A 21,161-nucleotide genomic window follows, 5' to 3' on the forward strand; every position below is an offset into this window, starting at 1 on the left:
GGGTCCCATGTACCTGTTGCCCCTTGTCCTTCTGGATGGAAGTGGGTTGTGGGTTTGGAAGGTGCTGCCTGAGGGTCTTTGGTGAGTTTCTGCAGAGCATCTTGTAGATGGTACACACTGCTGCGACTGAGCGTCGGTGGGGGGAGGGAGTGGTGGGGTCGGGTCGTGCATTCACGTAACAGAAAACCACAAAGTCTCGAAAGACAAAACAAGATTTTTTAAAAAAAAGCACTTTATTGAAACTCTTGCAGACAAACTACAAACAGGTACTGCAGGACGCAGGGGATGCAAATCGACACAAAGGACTGTCAGCAATTAACCACAAAAGCTTGACCAGTTCAGCTAATCAGAGCCAGATTCTTCGGAGCTGGCTGCTTTCTCGGACCCCTGTGGGCAGAGGTGGCGGGGGGGGGGGGGGGTGGGCGGGGAGAAGAGAGGGAAGGAAAGAGTCGGGGGAGGTAGAGGTAGAGGTAGAGAGAGAAAAAGAGAGACACAAGTAAATCAGAACAGTTTCCTACACACTGGAGAAAGGACACAACAAGAATTTATTGGGGCATGATAACTAAGCTGGACGGGTGTACCGTCAGTACAGATGTAGTGACAAAGGCGATATTTCAGAAAACACAGGAATAGATACATTCCTTCAAGTAAGGAAAGTCTGATTTGAAAATCCACAGCTACTGTTAAAAACTTACAAAGATAGCATCAAACGTAAACAAAAATATAGTCAGATTCCAGGTAGACAGGATGGTGAAGTCAGTGTTTGGTCTGCTTGCCTTTATTGGTCAGTACATTGAGTATAGGAGTTGGCTGGGCCATGTTGTGGCTGTACAGGACATTGGTTAGGGCCACTTTTGGAATAATCTGTACAATTCTAGTCTCCCTGCTATGGGAAGGATGGTGTGAAACTTGAAAGGATTCAGAAAAGATTTACAAGGATGTTGCTGTGATTGGACGGTTTGAGCTGAACAGGCTGGGCTATTTTCCCCGGAGTGTCAGAGGCTAAGGGTTCACCTCCCAATCATCATGAGGGGCATAGATACGGTACATAGCCATGGTATTTTTGTCCCTGGGTAGGGGAGCCCAAAACGAGAGGGCATTGGTTTAAGGGCAGAAAGATTTAAAAGGGACCTAAGGGGCAGCTTTTTCCACGCAGAGTGTGGTACATGTATGAAATGAGCTGCCAGAGGCTGGTACAGTGACAACATTTAAAAAGTATCTGGATGGGGACATGAATGGGAAGGGTTTGGAGAGATATGGGCCAAATGCTGGCAACTGGGGCTACAGTAATTTAGGATACTGGTCAGCACGGACGAGTTGGACCAAAGAGTCTGTTGCTGTGCTGTATATGACTACAGCCGTACAAAAGGTGAGAAGTGAGAAAACTGAATAGAACATAAAGAAAAAGCAAAGTTTGACTAAAAGCTTAATGGGGAGACAGAAGTAGCTGTACGTTTACAGAGAGGTTGGTGAAAACCTTGAGGGGTATAGGGGAGGTAATTAGTTTGTATCTTTTCCTGGTAGTGAGGGATAGCAAACCTAGGGGGCATTTTTTTTATGGTGAGGAGATAAAGATAAGGATTTATAAAGATAAAAGAGATAATGATTTGAAACGGAAATGAGAGACATCCAGAAGAAGCAGGGGATGTGGACACAGTTACAATATTTAAAAGACATTTGGATAAGAACACGAGTAGGAGAGGTTTGAAGGGATATGGGCCAGGAGCAGGCAGGTGGGACTTGTTTACTTTGCGACGGTCAGCATGGACTGGTCGGGCTGAAGGGCCTGTTTTCCTTGATGTTTTACTGTTTGAAAGTGAGTTGGGACTATCACTGCAGATTGTCGGAGTTTCTATAAACAGGCAAATTGAACAAAGTGAACAGCGGACCTACAGGATGTGCATCTGGGGAACTAATTTGGGAAAGTTAAGGGATAGCAGGGGAGCCGAGCAGCTGTTTCCCATTGGTCTTCACTGCAGAAAACACAAGTCATATCCCAGAAATAACTACAAGTCAAGGAGCAGAAGGGAAGGAAGGAGAACACGAGAGAGAACTGCAATCACCAGAAAATGCTATTGAGTAATTTGAATAGATTTCATAGTACAGCATTAAAAGTAGCAGCTTGAGAGTTAGTGGCTGGCCATCCAGAAGCAAAGAGTAGGCACAAAGCAGGCTATTTTCTGTGTGGCCAGATGTAATGAATGGGGATCACTGCGAGGGCCTCAACTTTCGATCATTTTACACTGACAACTTGGCATAATCTCAGAATGTAGGTTCACATATTCAAGACAGAGACCAAGATAAATTCTTCTGTCGGAAGGGAGGGAAATCTTTACCAATGAAGGATGTTGAGACTGGCTATGCTCAACTAACCGCACTCAAGGTTGAGACAGATAGATTTTTAATCAGGAAGGGAATCCGAGAGTTCTGGGGAAAAGGCAGGAAGGTGGAATCGAGGACGATCACATCAGCCACAAGCTCAATGGATGATGGAGCAGACTCAATGGGCTAAAGTATAAACTGGTAAATTTACTAATAACGCAGAGATAGGCAGAATAGCTAAGTCACAAAGTGAACGGAAAGAAGCCTTGGAAAGCTTAAGTGAGTGTGTGAAGATCTATCAAATGGAGTAAAGTGTGGGAAGATTAAATAAGAACCCCCGTCCCCATTATCTAAACAGATAATGCACAGAGCTGTACAGCACAGAAAGAGACCGTTCGGTCCAACTCGCTCATGCCAACCATTCATTCATTCACAGGATTAGAATGTCGCTGACCAGACAGCATTTATTACCCATCCCTAATTGCCCAGAGGGCAGTTCAGAGTCTACCACCTTGCTGTGGGTCTGGAGTCACACGTAGGCCAGACCAGGTAAGGATGGCAGTTTCCTTCCCTAAAAGATATTAGTGAACCAGATGGGTTTTTCCCCGACAATCGACAATGGATTCACGGCCATCATTAGACTCTTAATTCCAGATGTTTATTGCATTCAAATTCCACCATCTGCTGTGGCAGGATTCCAACCCGGGTGTCCAGAACATTATTTGGGTTAACAGTCCAGCAATAATACCTCTAGGTCATCACCTCGATATCCTAGATAAATCTATTCCCTTTTGCCAGCATTTGGCCCACATCCTTCTAAACCCTTCTTATTCATAGACCTATCCAGAGCCTCCTGCAGCTCATTCCATATACGCAGCAGCCTGTGTGAAAAAGTTACCCCTCAGGTCCCTTTTAAATTTTTCCCCTCTCACCTTAAACCTACGTCCCTCTAGTTTTGGACTCTTCCCCCCACCCCCCAACCCTGAGGAAAAGACCTACTTACCCTCTCCATGCCCCTCATGATTTGATAAACCTCTGTAAAAGGTCACCCCTCAGCCTCTGACGCTGCAGGGAAAATAGCCCCAGCCTATTCAGCCCCTCCCTGTAGCTCAAGCCCTCCAACCCTGGCCACATCCTTATGGATTTTTTCTGGACCCTTTCAAGTTGCACACCGTCCTGGCTGTGCAGAAAGATCAAGGTGTGCAAGTGCACAAACCACAGCAGGTCAATATGCAGGTACAGAACGCAATCTAGAAAGTTAGTAAAATGCTGAGATAGTAAGAACTGCCGATTCTAGAGTCAGATAACGCAGTGTGGAGCTGTGGGAACACAGCAGACCAGGCAGTATCAGAGGAGCAGGAAAGCTGGCGTTTCGGATTGGGACTCACTGACGCTGCCTGGCCTGCTGTTTTCCTCCAGCTCCACACGTTGTTAGCTAGTAAAATGCAGTGTTTTATTGTGAAGGGGACTGAATACAAAAAGAACAGAGGTTAACTATCTGCTCCACAGGCCCTGATATCAGACAGCCTACTTCAGGAAGTAGGTGAAGGCATTACAGCTAGCTCAGAGAAGGGGCATCAGATTCCTTGCTAGACAGGTTTGACAAAGTTGGCCTAAACTCAGTGCAGGAGATGACCATGTAGCAACAGAAGATGCTGAGTTCCACAGGCTCAATACAGGGAGGGTGCTCCCCCTTGTTAGGTAACCCAGAAACACTGGTCACTGTTGAAAAGACTGAAGGAAGAGTTTTCACTCAACAGGCTGAGGTTTTGGAGTTGACATTTGGGAGAAAGAGCAGCTGGATCTGACAGAGCAAGGGAGCCAAGTGGCCTGCTCCTGTTTCTGACCGAGGACCAAGCGTGACGAGGTGGTTCCATTCTGCTTTGTCACTCGCACACTCACCTCACTCTCGGATGAGCTCTCATCACTCGACACAAACTCTTTGCTCTTGAAGCTGTCCCCGTTTCCCTTCACAGGGCTTTTGGAGACGGTGCTTCTGGACACAGACTGTTTCCCAGCTTTCCCCTTCGACTTGCTCTTCTCGGCTTCCCTACATAGGGCCGAAGTGACAGGGAACAGCTCAGCGGCTCGGAAATAGAGACGGGCGGACAGACGGGGACGGGGCGCGGGCGCGGGCGCACAGACAGAGGGGCGCGCGCACGCGCACACACCCCCACGCGGGCGCACACACCCCCACACGGGCGCACACAGAGAGAGAGACAGACACGCACCCACGCACAGACACACACAGAGAGAGAGACAGACACACAGAGACACAACAAGTGTCACAGCGAGACAATCAGACAGCACAGCAGCACAAAAGAGACGGGGTTCTACCTGCACTCCCCGCCCTCACTCACTTTTTCTTTTGGAAGGACTCGGCTTTCCCGCTCCTCTTGTACTCCTCCATCTTCTTATCGTATTCCTTCCTCGCCGTGGCAGCTCTGGCATCCCACTCCTACTGGGGCAGGTCAGAGACAGGGGGACAAAGAGGGAGATTAGGAGGGTCAGATACTAAACCTTGTTTCAGATCCTCTGGAGAAATGGTCTTTTTTCTCCCAGTGACCACTTTCCTTCATCACAGAAAATCCCACTATCAAACCATCAGTCTCATCTTCTGCGAGTTGTCTGCACAAGTGACCTTCAGAGATTAACTTTACCGAACAGGACAGAATATGGCGAGCGTGTGTGTCATTCCTCCTGGAGGCTCAGAGCTGAACAGAAGAATTGCTGTAACAGTGACACTGAGGGGGATCAGACACGACGCTGAGAAGTATATCCACTTTTCAGATTTCACTTATAGATGTGAGATTCCCTTCCGAGCTCCAGGGAGCTGCCTCTGAGATTGGGAAACACAGACACAAAAGGACATTTGGAGAGAGGAGACCGACAGCTGTGACGAAGCGGCAGAAGTTGGAGGGTTCCTTGAAGGGCGTTTAAAGGAGTGGGACGCCAAAGCTGATATCCACAGGCATGGCAGATGGACAATGGGAACTGGGGGATGTTCACAAGGGTAGTACTGAAGGTTACGGAGATTGGGAGCGTGTAGGGACTCATGGAGGTTACACTAAAAACAAGGGTAGGCCATTCAGCCCTTCAAACCAACCTCATCACTTCAACATGATCATCCAATTTAGTCTCCTAATCCCCACTTTCTCCCTACACCCTTTGACTCTGTTAGACCTCACCAATCTACGTCTAACTCTGTCATTCTCAGCACATCCATCTTTGGCAGCAGGGCCCCCCACTTCCCCACCAACACCCCGCAAAACTCAGTGACATGAACTGCACACAGGAGTCTGTTATCTCCAGATTATACAGGAACCAGAGGGGGGGTGAAGGGGAAGGGAAGGAGGGGGTGAAAAAGAGAGGAAAGCTGTGCAGGTCACGAAGGGGATTTGAAGACGAGGTGTACCAGGTTAGACTGGCAGGCTGTTGGAGCTTCAGGCAGGGAACACAGCACAGTGAGGAGCAGGCATGCCGATCTGAGAGTTTTCCCAATGGAGTGGGCAATCGGAAGTGGGGCCAGAGTGGGGAGAGGCTCAGGAATAGCCCAGCCCAGAGATAAGGTATATCAGGGAGCAGGGAGGATGAGGGCACAGACATGGATAGGAAACAAAAATTCCCCAGAACCTCCTTCTTCTCCTTGGTCATGGCTTTCCACAGCTCGCCAGCTTTCTTCGATAACTCGGTCACACTGATCCCGGGATTGTCAAGTTTGATCTTCTCTCTGTTTGCATTCAACCACAGCATGTAGGTCGACATTGGCCGCTTCGGAGCATGAGGATCCTTATCCTTAGACTTCTTACCCTGTACAATCAGGGACAGCACAGGTTTAGATACAGAGTAAAGCTCCCTCTACATTGACACACCCTCTCCCAGGACAGGGACAGAGGGGAGACACACACAGACACACAGGAAGGTCACAGTTTACCTCAGCCTTTTTCCTGGCAGGTTTCTCCTTGACTACCTTGGCTTTCTTCGCGGGGACGCTCCGGGACTTCTCATTGCCACTCTCGTCTTCATTACTGCTGGAGGAGCTGCCCCCAGCGTTACTGTCATACCTGGATGGGGGGGCAAGGAACCGGGGAGGGGGGAGATTAGCTCGCAGGCCTCATTGTTTTGGTCCTGCATATTCCCCAAGGCAGTAAACCCTGACAGCAGGTTACCACCCCCCACCCCCACCCCCACCCCCACCTCACCTCCAGCCAGACCACCCCCAGGCTCACCCCTGCCCCTATGACCTCTCTAACACAGACAGGCCCGTCCCACCCACCCATCGGGTTCCTGTCCCCACTTTCGGAGGCTCTATCTCCAGTCCATTTGGTGCAACAAACAAAACTTGTGTTTTAAGCTGTTCATGAGATGAAGGCCCATGAATTTATTGTCCGTCTCTAGGTGCCCAGAGGGCAGCTCAGAGTCAACCACACTGCTGTGGGTCTGGAGTCACATGTAGGCTAGGCCAGGTAACGATGGTACTTTCCTTCCATGAAGGACATCAGTGAACCAGGTGGGTTTTTCCAGCAACCGATTCACAGTCACCATTAGAGTCTTAATTCCAGATATTTTACTGAACTCAAATTCCACCATCCGCTGTGGCAGGATTTGAACCTGGGTCCCCAGAATGTTATCTGGGTCTCTGGATTATCAGTCCAGTGATAATACCCCTAGGCTGTGGCCTTCCCCATAAGGACCCACAGCCATGCTGTTGATTCGAGAGCAACACAGACAGGCAACAAAAGATGGCCAAATCGATGATGGCCACATTTATTTTAAAATGCTTAGCCATGAAAAGGGCTGGCCCATCTCAATCATAGCCCTACAGTCAGCCCCACTCAGCAACACAGACAGAACAGGGAAACAGACCCTTCGGTCCAACCAGCCCATGCTAACCATAATCCCCAAACTACACTAGTCCCACCTGTCTAATGTCTGAACTCCTATACTCAAAGGACTGAGCAATGAAAGCAACGTCTTCGTATCCACAGCATGGAGCAGTGTGCAGGCAGCAACAGAACAGGACAATTGACATTCAGACCCGTTTTCTTGTTCCCAACTCGAAACATCAACTTTCCTGCTCCTCTGATGCTGTCTGACCTGCTGTGTTCCTCCAGCTCCACAATATGTTATCTCTACTCCAGTATCAGTGGCTCTTATTATCTGTCTTCTTAACCACTGTGCCTAACTGTGACATGAACTTCAAAGGATTACGTATGTATGTAAACCCCTCTTCTACCCTTAAGTGTTGTATAACACAACAACATTACCCGAGGTTGAGACACAGGGGTCACTCAACCATAAGCTTCCCCCACGCACAGACAATCAACACCACCCACCCACCACACCCTTCACTATCACAGCCCTAAACCAATACTCACTCCTCATCTACCTCATCCTCCTCTTCGCCAGGATTGAAGGATTCATCTGTAAAACAAACAGGGGCATCAGAAAGCTGCTCACTTACCCATTGCCCTCCTCTCCAAGACTGCTGCCTCACTGCAGCAGCTCAGAGCATTAACGGCAACATCATCTTGATGTTACCTTGATGAGCAGGCCCAGTATCTATTACCTCATCCCTAGTTGCCCCCCTTGAGAAGGTGGGGGTGAGTTGCCTTGAACTGCTGCAGTCCATGCGCTGTGGGTTGACCCAGTGTCCCTTAGGGAGGGAATTCCAGGATTCTTACCCAGCGACACTGAAGGAATGGGGGTATATTTCAGAGTCAGGATGGGTGGGTGGCGCGGAGGGGAACTTGCAGGGGGTGGGGGGTCCCATGTACCTGCTCCCCTTGTCCTTCTGGATGGAAGTGGGTCGTGGGTTTGGAAGGTGCAGCCCGAGGATCTTTGGTGAGTTTCTGCAGAGCACCTTGTAGATGGTACACACTGCTGTGACTGAGCGTCGGTGGGGGGAGGGATTGGGACGTTTGTGGATGTGGGGCTAATCGAGCGGGGGCTGCTTTGTCCTGGATAGTGTCGAGCTTCTGGAGTGTTGTTGGAGCTGACCCCATCCAGGGGCAAGTGGGGAGTATTCCATCACCCTCCTGCCTTGTAGATGGTGGGACAGGCTTTGAGGGGAGACAGGGCGGGAGTTACTCGCTGCAGGATTCCCAGCGTCTGACCTTTCTTACAGCCAATGCATTTGTGTGGCCAGTCCAGACAATAGATGTTGAGGAGGGATGTGGGGGATTCAGAGATGGGAACGCTTGGGAGACTTTCGCGGGCTGTGGGTCATCCAAGTCAGCAGAGCATCAAATACAGCGAGCACAAGCACAAAACAAGATTACACCAAACCAGGGAACTCTCCTGTTCTAGCGAGTTTTGAGAAGATTTGTAAATCTCCTGTTCTCTATGCAGTTGGAGCAGTGAACTCACTCAATAGCATCTATGATGCTGTCTCTCCCCACACGACCCCTCCGCCGTGCCCACCAGCTCCCCCCACCCAGGTTTACCAGTCTCCTCGCCGGATTCGCTGTCATTCGCAGCCTCCTCGCGGATTCTGCCCTCTGCCTTCACCTGCTCCAGGTAAGCATCATGTTGGTCCTCGTCAGAATCAGCATAATCATCATAGTTCTGTTTGATGCTCTGCAGGAGAGGCAGCAGATGTGGTTAACCAGATGGTGAGCGAGAGTGAGGGGATAGACGGATAGAGTGAGGGGCAAGGGCGGACAGGGTGAATGGGAGCAGGAAGGGGGGGGCGCGCAACAGGGCGAATGCACGTAAGGAGATAGACGGAGGTTCTCAGCAGTGGGGTGGGGGAATAGGGCGACAAGAGTGAGCGAGAGAGGGCAAACAGGAGTGGAGGTGGACAGACAGAGTATCTGGGGGTGGGGGATAGGGTGAGCGAGAGCGAGGCGATAGACGGAGAGTCTGGGGGGGGAAAGAGATCAGGGCAAATGGGAGTGGAGGGGGAGAGATGGAAGGTCAGGGGTGGGGGAAGGGTGAGCGAGAGTGGGGTGGGGTATGGGGTCAACGAGAGCGAGGGGACAGATGGAGCGTGGGGGGGTGGGGCGGGGGAAAAGATGGGTGGAAGAGGCTGGGTGAATGAGAGCAAGGGGATCGACAGAGGGTCAGCCTGTGGAAGATTCCTCTCTTGCGTCCAGACCCCATATCAATAGGTGCAAAGAGGCCACAGCCAGAAACCCACAATCTCCCGGTAGCGACGAAGCTGGTGTTTATTACCCAACCTCTCATCACCCTTGGGACGGCCGCAGCAACATGGCACGTCTCCAACCCCAAGGATGGAAACTAGAGAGATCTAAATTTGAATCATTACTAAAGATCTAGAATTGAGAGTGACCCCCACCCTAAAAAAACCCATACTGTCTCCTTCAGAGACAGAAATCTGCTGTCAATAAGGAGGGGGAATTTGTTTAAAGTGAAAGGCAGGAAGTTGGGAGGGGATTTAAGGAATGGGCTTTTTCCCCCCACAAGGTGGTGGGATGTGCAGCAGGAATCCTCTCAACCTTGAAAAAGGTACTTGGATTAGCAGCCAAGGTGTCTGAGACCTAGTGTGGGCAAGTGGGATAGTGCAGATTCAATGGGCCAAAGGGCCTCTTCTGTACTATCAAATTCTACATTGTTCAAAGGGCAATTAGGGATGGGCCAGCCAATGAGACACATCCTGGGAAGGAACAGAAATCTTTCTGGCAGTGATACAGCCACAGTCTCCCTTAGGGAGGGAATTCCAGGGATTCTGACCCTGCGACACTGAAGGAACGGGGATATATTTCCAAGTCAGGATGGGGGAGCGGCTCGGAGGGGAACTTGCAGGAGGTGGGGGTCCCATGTACCTGCTGCCCCTTGTCCTTCTGGATGGAAGTGGGTCGTGGGTTTGGAAGGTGCCGCCTGAGGATCTTTGGTGAGTTTCTGCAGAGCATCTTGTAGATGGGACACACTGCTGCGACTGAGCATCGTTTGGGGAGGGGGAGTGGGATGTTTGTGGATGCACAGCCAATCGAGCGGGGGCTGCTTTGTGTTTGTGCACATAAAAAAAATCCACTTGCACAAAAGAGATCTGTGTGAAAGCACTTGCAAAACACCTGAATAGAAACTGAAACATTCTGCTGTGTTTCTGAAACAAATCTCTTACAATAAAAAAACTGTGAACATGTGATGTGACTCTGTTTGAACTTACTGCCTAATGCCAAGTTCCAGCCTGCACCTGAAATTTAGTTTTGACTGTGTACTTAGCTGCACAGGGTGAAAATATCAGACAGAACCAGGGACAGACATGTTGTGTACACATGTGGGATGCACTCTCTCAGTGAGAGAACTGTATGACTTCAAGCTCAGACAGACACACACGCCTGTACCCACAGCCCACGCTGCAATAAAATATGAAGACCACACACACACACCCCCACACACCCCCCAACGCCCGCAGGAGTTCATGCTCCAATAAACGCACAGAGACACACAGACTCGGGCAGCTTCTCATTTCAGATTGACAGCATTTCACTATGGAGCGTTGTAAGGGACCTGGGCCACGCCCTTAACCATTTACAACTGATGACAATGGCTTGGATGACAGGGATTAAAGCTGTAACAGTGATACAAAGACAGGTGGGGAAATATGGTGAGAACAGGACATGACAAAGCCAAGTCAGGTTTGTATCATCACCGAGTCGGTGCACAACAATCTGGAGTGTCAATGTCAGAAAACGTGAAGGTGTTCAGTTTGGCAGGAGGAAGGGTATTATTTAAATAAAGGCAGGCTGCAAAATTCCAAAGCTCAGAAGGATAGAGGTTTTTCTGGTCAGAGTGTTAAGTGGGCAAGTACAACAGATAATCAGGAAGGCTACTGGAGTGTGATCCTTTTATTAGCAGAAGATCTGACCATAAAAATAACAATCATAGAATCTCTACAGCATTGAAACAGGCCCTTCGGCCCAACAAGTCCACACTGAACTCCACCCAGCATCCCACCCACCCAGAAGCATCTGGGTTAGTAAATTTGCAGACGACACGAAGGTCAGTGGAGTTGTGGATAGTGACGAACGATGTTGTAGGTTGCAGAGAGACATAGATAAGCTGCAGAGCTGGGCTGAGAGGTGGCAAATGGAGTTTAATGCAGACAAGTGTGAGGTGATGCACTTTGGTAGGAGTAACCGGAAGGCAAAGTACTGGGCTAATGGTAAGATTCTTAGTAGTGTAGATGAGTAGAGAGATCTCGGTGTCCATGTACGCAGATCCTTGAAAGTTGCCACCCAGGTTGACAGGGCTGTTAAAGAGGCATACAGTGTTTTAGCTTTTATTAATACAGGGATCGAGTTCCGGAACCAAGAGGTTATGGTGAAGCTGTACAAAACTCTGGTGCGCCCGGACTTGGAGTATTGTGTAGCGTACAGTTCTGGTCACCGCAATATAAGAAGGATGTGGAAGCTTTGGAAAGGGTGCAGAGGAGATTTACTAGGATGTTGCCTGGTATGCAGGGAAGGTCCTACAAGGAAAGGCTGAGGGACTTGAGGCTGTTTTCATTAGAGAGAAGAAGGTTGAGAGGTGACTTAATTGAAACATATAAAGTAATCAGAGGGTTATATAGGGTGGATAGGGAGAGCCTTTTTCCTAGGATGGTGACGGCAAGCACGAAAGGGGCATAGCTTTAAATTGAGGGGTGAAAGATATAGGACAGATGTCAGAGGTAGTTTCTTTACTCAGAGTAGTAAGGGAATGGAACACTTTGCCTGCAACGGTAGTAGAATCGCCAACTTTAGGTACATTTAAGTCGTCATTGGACAAGCATACGGACGTACATGGATTAGTGTAGGTTAGATGGGCTTGAGATCGGTATGACAGGTCGGCACAACATAGAGGGCCGAAGGGCCTGTACTGTGCTGTAATGTTCTATGTTCTATGTTAATCTAGACATCCCTGAACACTATGGGCAATTTAGCCTGGCCAATCCACCCTAACCTGCACATCTTTGGACTGTGGGAGGAAACCGGAGCACCCGGAGGAAACCCATGCAGACACGGGGAGAATGTGCAAACTCCACACAGTCGCCCGAGGGTGGGATCAAACCCGGGTCCCTAGTGCTGTGAGGCAGCAGTGCTAACCACGGGGCCACCGTACTACTCCAGATGTTATGCTTCAGTTATACAGGGTACCTGTCAGACAACATCTGGAATACAGTGTGCAGTTCCAGTCCCCTTATTGAAGGAGGGGTGTCAATACATTGCACAGTAGTTCGAAGGAAGCTGACCAGACTGATACCTGGAATGAATGGGTTGTCGCGAGGACAGACAGGGGCTCATTTCCACTAGGACAAAAACAGAAATTGCTGGAAAAACTCACCAGGTCCGGCAGCATCTGCAAAGAAATATCAGAGTTAACACCCCAGGTCCAGTGACCCTTCCTCCGAATCTGGACCCTGACTTTTCCAGCAAACTTCTGTTTTTGTTCCTGATTTACAGCATCTGCTGTTATTTCGGTTTTTGTTTCCAATGGGGTTTAGAGGAGGGAGGGGTAATTTAACTGTGTTGTGTAAGATCCTGAATGGTTTGACAAGGTGTAAGGACAAGGATGTTTCATGCTGTGAGTCAGTGCAGAAGCGGAGGGCAATGCTTTACAATGAGGAGATGCCCTATCAGGACACAGATCAGGTGAACGTTTCCTCTCAGATGGGTGAGACACTGTGACTCAGTCTCAAGGTGGGTGGATGTGGGTCACTGAATGCTATGAGGACACAGGGGGATAGATTTGATTAGACAGATGAAACGTTTTCAGTGTTAAATGGCAACACCGAATTTTGCTCACATAGCCTTCATTTGTCGAGGCACAGCTACAGACACATAAACACTGAGGCCAGATCACATGCAGACAGACCCACACACACACAGGCTAGAACACGGGCAGGCACACACAAGGGTACACGGCCGCAGCCGCGAGCGGGCAGAGGCGCTCGCCAGGACATGGACAGATACACACACACACAGCTACATGCAAGGTCACATGCAGCCTCATATACCAGCTCACAGGCTGAAAAACGGCCACACACGCACACACACACTCCCATGGGTACAAACCTCATCTGTCTAAAATGGAGAGGGAGGGGTTTTCGGAAAATGAGAGAGAGAGAGAGAGAGAGAGAGACCGTGTAAGGAGGAGATTGAGAGTGTGGTTGGAAAAGATGGTGGCACTCCAGACGTTGCGTGACCCTGAAGATCACACCAGGGTTCGAGCTCAGAGGAGAGGGAATGGGATAGAGGCAGCCGTCAGTGTGATAACCACTTTGTCTATAATCTTACCTCCTTCATACCGCGATTCTTGATGTTGAGTCTTTTGGCATTGACGAAGTCAAACAGCTTCCCATATTCCTCCCTGGAAACAGCACGAGAACACAGTGCATCAATCCCTGACACCCACCTGCCATTCCGTCCCCATTCCTAATCCATTCCCTGGAAACGGAACACAGTTCATCAATCCCCTCAGGGATTCCCTTCTGCTTATACCTCAGGACCCCAGACCCAGCCCCACTCCATTCTGCTAGCATCCTTTCCTTGAGATGCACTGCCACTTCCTGACGAGGTCTTCCCCAAACAATCAGCCCCCCCCACCCAGCTCTAGATGCTGCTGAAGGTGTACAGGTCGCCTCCCCCAGTCGATCAGCACCCCAAACACCGCCACTCCCCGGTGTACAGGCTGCCGCCCCCAGTCGATCTGCACCCCCTAACCACTCCCCACCACCCCCCCCCCACTCACCTCTCGATGCTGCTGAAAGTGTACAGACTGCCTCCCCCAGTCGATCTGCACCCCCTAACCACTCCCCACCACCCCCCCACTCACCTCTCGATGCTGCTGAAAGTGTACAGACTGCCTCCCCCAGTCGATCAGCACACTCACCTCTCGATGCTGCTGAAGGTGTACAGACTGCCTCCCCCAGTCGATCTGCACACTCACCTCTCGATGCTGCTGAAGGTGTACAGACTGCCTCCCCCAGTCGATCTGCACCCCCCCACTCACCTCTCGATGCTGCTGAAGGTGTACAGACTGCCTCCCCCAGTCGATCAGCACACTCACCTCTCGATGCTGCTGAAGGTGTACAGACTGCCTCCCCCAGTCGATCTGCACACTCACCTCTCGATGCTGCTGAAGGTGTACAGACTGCCTCCCCCAGTCGATCTGCACACTCACCTCTCGATGCTGCTGAAGGTGTACAGACTGCCTCCCCCAGTCGATCTGCACACTCACCTCTCGATGCTGCTGAAGGTGTACAGACTGCCTCCCCCAGTCGATCTGCACACTCACCTCTCGATGCTGCTGAAGGTGTACAGAGTGCCTCCCCCAGTCGATCTGCACACTCACCTCTCGATGCTGCTGAAGGTGTACAGACTGCCTCCCCCAGTCGATCTGCACACTCACCTCTCGATGCTGCTGAAGGTGTACAGACTGCCTCCCCCAGTCGATCTGCACACTCACCTCTCGATGCTGCTGAAGGTGTACAGACTGCCTCCCCCAGTCGATCTGCACACTCACCTCTCGATGCTGCTGAAGGTGTACAGACTGCCTCCCCCAGTCGATCTGCACACTCACCTCTCGATGCTGCTGAAGGTGTACAGACTGCCTCCCCCAGTCGATCTGCACACTCACCTCTCGATGCTGCTGAAGGTGTACAGACTGCCTCCCCCAGTCGATCTGCACACTCACCTCTCGATGCTGCTGAAGGTGTACAGACTGCCTCCCCCAGTCGATCTGCACACTCACCTCTCGATGCTGCTGAAGGTGTACAGACTGCCTCCCCCAGTCGATCAGCACACTCACCTCTCGATGCTGCTGAAGGTGTACAGACTGCCTCCCCCAGTCGATCTGCACACTCACCTCTCGATGCTGCTGAAGGTGTACAGACTGCCTCCCCCAGTCGATCTGCACACTCACCTCTCGATGCTGCTGAAGGTGTACAGACTGCCTCCCCCAGTCGATCAGCACACTCACCTCTCGATGCTGCTGAAGGTGTACAGACTGCCTCCCCCAGTCGATCTGCACACTCACCTCTCGATGCTGCTGAAGGTGTACAGACTGCCTCCCCCAGTCGATCTGCACACTCACCTCTCGATGCTGCTGAAGGTGTACAGACTGCCTCCCCCAGTCGATCTGCACACTCACCTCTCGATGCTGCTGAAGGTGTACAGAGTGCCCTGTTTGGTCTCAATCTCAAAGTCGAAGGAGCGTGTGGTCGTGGTCCCTCGTGCGAAGTTCACGTGCGAAATCTCGTCGAAGCGGACGTGAACAGGGGGCTTGTGGACATAGATGAAGCCCCTTTCCAGGGGGTACAGGAGACCAGAGCTAGCCTTGTAAGAACAGGAGATGCAGTGAGCTCCCGAATTCCTGTCGGAAAAGGGGGATGGGGAATTGTAAAAAGAGAGAGAGAGAGAGAGAACATTAAACTGAAGCAAGGCAGGTGAGGACTCAGCCGAAGTACAACATGCAGCTGTGGGCACCACGTTACAGGAAGGGTGTGAAGCCACTTGAGAGAGTGTGTGGCTGCACGAGCGATTTACAGGAATGGCTCCACGGATGAAACCAAAAGGAGGCTATGCTGAAGCTGCAGGTGAGGACTCAGCCGAAGTACAGCATGCAGCTGTGGGCACCACGTTACAGGGAAGGTGTGAAGCCACTTGAGAGAGTGTGTGGCTGCACGAGCGATTTACAGGAATGGCTCCACGGATGAAACCAAAAGGAGGCTATGCTGAAGCTGCAGGCGAGGCCACACCTGGAGCACTGTGTACAGTTTCGGTCTTCTGACCCGATGCGCCGGCACTGCAGCGGGCACAAAGGAGGGTCACTGGGTTGATTCCGCACTTGAGCACGGTTGGCTGAGGAGGAAAGGCCGAGTAGTGTGGGACTATACTCATTGGAATTTAGAAGAACGATGGGGAATCTCATAGAAACATATAAAATGATGAAGGGAATCGATAAGATGGAAGCAGGGAGGTTGGTTCCACTAGGGGGGTGGGCACAGTCTTAAGACAAGGAGGAGCAGATTTAGGACTGAGTTCAGTAAGAACTTCTTCACCCAAAAGGTTATGGATCTGTGGAATCCCCTGCCCAGTGAAGCAGTTGAGGCTTCCTCATTAAATGGTTCTCAGGCAAAGACAGATAGATTTTTCAACAGTGAAGGAATTAAGGTTTATGGTGAGCAGGTGGGGGAGTAGAGCTGTGTCTGTGAAATGACCAGCCATGATCTTAGTGAACGGAGGAGCAGGATCAAGGGGCCAGATGGCCCAGTCCTGCTGCTATTACATTCAAGGGAGAAACTTCAGTGATAAGGATAGATTGAAGAGGTTGGGGGCTGTTCTCCTTATAGACAATAGACAATAGACAATAGACAATAGGTGCTGGAGTAGGCCATTCGGACCTTCAAGCCAGCACCACCATTCATTATGATCATGGCTGATCATCCACAATCAGTATCCTGTTCCTGCCTTATCCCCATAACCCTCGATTCCACTATCTTTAAGAGCTCTGTCTATCTCTTTCTTGAAAGCATCCAGAGGTGGCCTCCACTGCCTTCTGGGGCAGAGCATTCCATATATCCAACACTCTCTGGGTGAAGAAGTTTTTCCTCAACTCTGTTCTAAATGGCCTACCCCTTATTTTTAAACTGTGTCCTCTGGTCCTGGACTCACCCATCAGCGGAAACATGCTTCCTGCCTCCACAGTGTCCAATCCCTTAACCTTATACATATCAATCAGATCCTCTCTCATCAAACTCAAGTGTATACAAGCCCAGTCGTTCCAATCTTTCAACATATGATAGCCCCGCCATTCCGGGAATTGACCTTGTGAACCTATGCTGCACTCCCTCAATAGCAAGAATGTCCTTCCTCAAATGGGAGGCCAAAACTGCACACAATATTCCAGGTGCGGTCTCACCAGGGCCCTGTACAGCTGCAGAAGGACCTCTTTGCTCCTATACTCAATTCCTCTCGTTATGAAGGCCAGCATGCCATTAGCTTTCTTCACTACCTGCTGTAGCTGCATGCTTGCTTTCATTCACTGATGTACAAGAACACCTAGATCTCGTTGAGCTTCCCCTTTACCTAACTTGACTCCATTGAGATAGTAATCTGCCTTCCTGTTCTTGCCACCAAAGTGTATAACCGTACATTTATCCACATTAAACTGTATCTGCCATGCATCCGTCCACTCATCTAGCCTGTCCAAGTCACCCTGTATTCTCATAACATCCTCCTCACATTTCACACTGCCACCCAACTTTGTATCATCAGCAAATTTGCTAATATTACTTCTAATGCCTTCGTCTATATCATTAATATATATCGTAAACAGCTGCGTCCCAGCACCGAACCTTGTGGTACCCCACTGGTCACTGCCTGCCATTCCGAAAGGGGCCCATTTATCACTACTCATTGCTTCTTGTCAGCCAGCAAATTTTCAATCCAACTCAGTATTTTGTCCCCAATACCACGTGCCCTAATTTTGTTCACCAATCTCCGATGCGGGACTTTATCAAAGGCTTTCTGAAAGTCCAGGTACACTACATCCACTGGCTCTCCCTTATCCATCTTCATAGATACATCCTCAAAAAATTCCAGAAGATTAGTCAAGCACGATTTCCCCTTCATAAATCCATGCTGACTCTGACCTATTCTGTTACTGCTATCCAAATGACTCGTAATTTCATCTTTTATAATTGACTCCAGCATCTTTCCCACCATTGACGTCAGGCTAACCGGTCTGTAATTTCCTGTTTTCTCTCTCCCTCCTTTCTTGAATAGTGGGACAACATTAGCCACCCTCCAATCCGCAGGAACTGATGCTGAATCTATAGACCCTCGGAAAATAATTACCAACGCGTCCACAATTTCTGGAGCCACCTCCTTAAGTACCCTGGGATGCAGACCATCAGGTCCCGGGGACTTATCAGCCTTCAGACCTAACAGTCTATCCAACACCATTTCCTGCCTAATATAAATACCCTTCACTTCATCCATTACCCTCAGTCCTTCAGCCACCACTGCATCTGGGAGATTGGATCTGTCTTCACTGGGGAAGACACAAACAAAGTACCTATTCAACTCATCTGCCATTTCCTTGTTCCCCATAATAAATTCACCCATTTCTGACTTCAAGGGCCCAATTTTAGTCGTAACCATTTTTTTTCTTTTCACATACCTAAAAAAGCTTTTACTATCCCCCTTTGTATTTTTGGCCAGTTTTCCTTCATAGCTCATTTTCTCTGTGTATTACCTATTTAGTTATCCGCTGTTGCTCTTTTAAAGCTTCCCAGTCCTCCGGCTTCCCGCTCATCTTTGCTGTGTTATACTTCTTTTATTTTTATACTGTCCTTAACTTTCCTCGTCAACCACGGCTGCCCCTGCCTCCCTTTAGGATCTTTCTTCCTCTTTGGTATGAACTGATCCTGCACCTTCTGCATTGTATCCAGAAATACCTGCCATTCTTGTTCCACTGCCATCCCTGCTGGGGTACTGAACCATTGAACTTTGGCCAGCTCCTCCCTCATAGCTCCATAGTTCCCTTTGTTCAACTGCAATACTGACACTTCCGATTCTCCCTTCTCCCTCTCAAACTGCAGAGAGAAATGGACATCTAATAGTGGTTTTCAAAATCATGAGCAGGGGCTGGAGAGTCAAAACAGAGAATCTGTTCCCCATTGTAAAAGGAACAAGAATGAGAGGCCTACAGATTTAAGGTGATGTGCAAACAAAGCAAGGGGGATAAGAGTAAAATCTTTCTCACCCAGTTAGGGTGTGGAATGGACTGCCTGGAAATGTGGGGGAGGTAGGTTCAATTGAGGCATTCAAGAGGGGCCATTTGGAAAGAAATGGGTTTCAGAGCTTGGGGGGGGGGGGGGGGGGGGGGGGCGCGGCAGGCAAGAGGCTGGCACCAGGGAAGGGCAGTGCAGGCTCACAATTGTTGTTCTCATGACTCCTTTCTGGTTCAGGGGATGCACAAAGCATGAACAAAAACAAACTGGACGCTGTACTCCAAGTGTGGCCTCACTGATGTGGTTGGTAACTGCAGCAAAGTGTCGTCATTGTGATATTTCACCTCCTGAGCAAGAAGTTACAAATCAGTCAGTTCCAGTCACCCAGACACCAACTTTTGCAATTCACAGACCAGCACACCCAGGTTCCTTTGTACCTTTAAAAAGCGCCACATCGAGAGCGGTGAACGCAGCGACTACAAGCAGCACCAATCAGTCACTTCCCAGGAGAAAGAAATACAGGGACAGAAAGCAGAGCTGGGCTTCAACGTGTCGCTGCATATGGGCACAAACTCCGACATGTTGGTGCTGCGCCCGTTACACAGGGGCCAACATCAAAACTGAGGGGCTAGGGTCTGGGACGTGCTGCCTGAGAGAGCATGTCGTTGTGGGGGGGGGGGGGGTTTAGGTTGGGTCACTTGAGGCTGTTAAAAGGGTGATTGGTAAGGGAACAACATGCAGAATTACAGGGAGGAAGAGATTAATTGTTTATGTGGAGAGACAACGCAGACATGACGGGCCAAACGTTCTCCTTCTGTGCGCAAGGTCTGGAGGTGAACACCACTCCCTTCCCCCCCACCAAACTTCACCAAAACCCACCACCACTTACCCGACAAAGTTCCCAGGCACGGTAATCTTGCGACTGACCAGTGACTTCATGATGCGGCTCACTACCTCATAGAGTGGCCCCGACATCTGCTTGCTTAGCTTCCCGTCAAATCTCTTTGCCACTTCGTCCCTGTGAGGGGCAACCAGCTGTTTACACAAGCTTTAGAAACCCCCGACAAACATCACAGGTAACAGCTCCTCCCTGCACCACTCCACACTCTCTACTCCCACTGCCATCCCATCGCTGCGAGGGAGGAAGCAGCCTTTAAAGTGCCGCAGCAGTCCCACACCATGTCAGGGAAGGACTTATTCACTTTTCAGTAAGGTCCCGGGAGGGCTTCCAAACAAAGATCCTGGGGATCAGATTCATGCTGCCTTGTAGTAGATAGGATAGTGAAGGTGATGTTTGGGACACTTGCCTTTCTTGGTCAGTGCACTGAGTATAGGGAGTTGGGAGGGTCATGTTGCAGCTGTACAGGATGTTGGTTAGAGCCACTTTTGGAACACTGTATGCAATCCTGGTCTCCCTGCTACAGGAAAGATGTTGTGAAACTTGAAAGAGTTCAGTAAAGATTTACAAGGATGTTGCCGGGGTTGAGCTACAGGGAGAGGCTGGATAGACTGGGGTTATTTTCCCTGGAGCGTCAGAAGCTGAGGAGTGACATGATAGAGGTTTATAAAATCATGAGGGGCATGGAGAAGGTGAATAGACAAGGTCTTTTCCCCAGGGTGTGGGAGCCCAAAACTTGAGACGTAGGTTTATGGCGAGAGGGGCAAGATTTAAAAGGGACCAGAGGGGCAATTGTTTCACACAGAGGGTGGTGCGTGTATGGAATGAGCTGCCAGAGGAAGTGGTGGAGGCTGGTACAGTTACAGCATTTAAAAGGCACCTGGATGGTTCCATGAACAGGAAAGGTTTAGAGGGATATGGGCCAAATGCTACTAAATGGGACAAGATGAATTTAGGATATCTGGTCAGCGTGGACAAGTTGGACCAAAGGGTCTGTTTCCATGCTGTACAACTCTATGACCACACTCCCCAATGTGTTTCTCACTTTAAATTCACTTAGAGCGCACGCTGAGCTGGGAAAAAAAGTTACTGCTCCAAGTCAGGATGGGACTGCAGTGGGAGGGAGCTGTTTTCAAAAGAGTTATTGAGAGTTTACGTGGCTATTGTGGTCTTTTTCAAGAAGGGAGGTGGTGGTGGTCGGGGAGAGGTAAAAGTCGACTGGCACAGTGGGGTCAGCTTTGCCCTGGGACAGTCACT

At 49.9% G+C, this 21,161-nt stretch overlaps 1 protein-coding gene across 1 annotated transcript in view; it reads right to left on the reverse strand.

Annotated features, from left to right (window-relative positions):
- Positions 1–214: 214 nt before the first annotated feature.
- Positions 215–21,161, reverse strand: part of LOC125449509 (FACT complex subunit SSRP1-like) — a 31,011-nt gene continuing 10,064 nt past the window's right edge. The window contains exons 7-16 of the mRNA XM_059642755.1: positions 19,896–20,024; positions 15,421–15,642; positions 13,566–13,638; positions 8,769–8,901; positions 7,701–7,746; positions 6,257–6,386; positions 5,956–6,132; positions 4,683–4,780; positions 4,225–4,372; positions 215–387 (exon numbers count right to left, since the gene is read on the reverse strand). Coding sequence (XP_059498738.1) covers positions 343–387; positions 4,225–4,372; positions 4,683–4,780; positions 5,956–6,132; positions 6,257–6,386; positions 7,701–7,746; positions 8,769–8,901; positions 13,566–13,638; positions 15,421–15,642; positions 19,896–20,024 — 1,201 coding nt within the window. The 3' untranslated portion in view covers positions 215–342. The remainder of the gene's footprint in view (positions 388–4,224; positions 4,373–4,682; positions 4,781–5,955; positions 6,133–6,256; positions 6,387–7,700; positions 7,747–8,768; positions 8,902–13,565; positions 13,639–15,420; positions 15,643–19,895; positions 20,025–21,161) is intronic.

The sequence above is a fragment of the Stegostoma tigrinum genome, chromosome 46 (genome assembly GCF_030684315.1).
Source record: "Stegostoma tigrinum isolate sSteTig4 chromosome 46, sSteTig4.hap1, whole genome shotgun sequence".
In the NCBI taxonomy this organism is placed as follows: domain Eukaryota; kingdom Metazoa; phylum Chordata; class Chondrichthyes; order Orectolobiformes; family Stegostomatidae; genus Stegostoma; species Stegostoma tigrinum.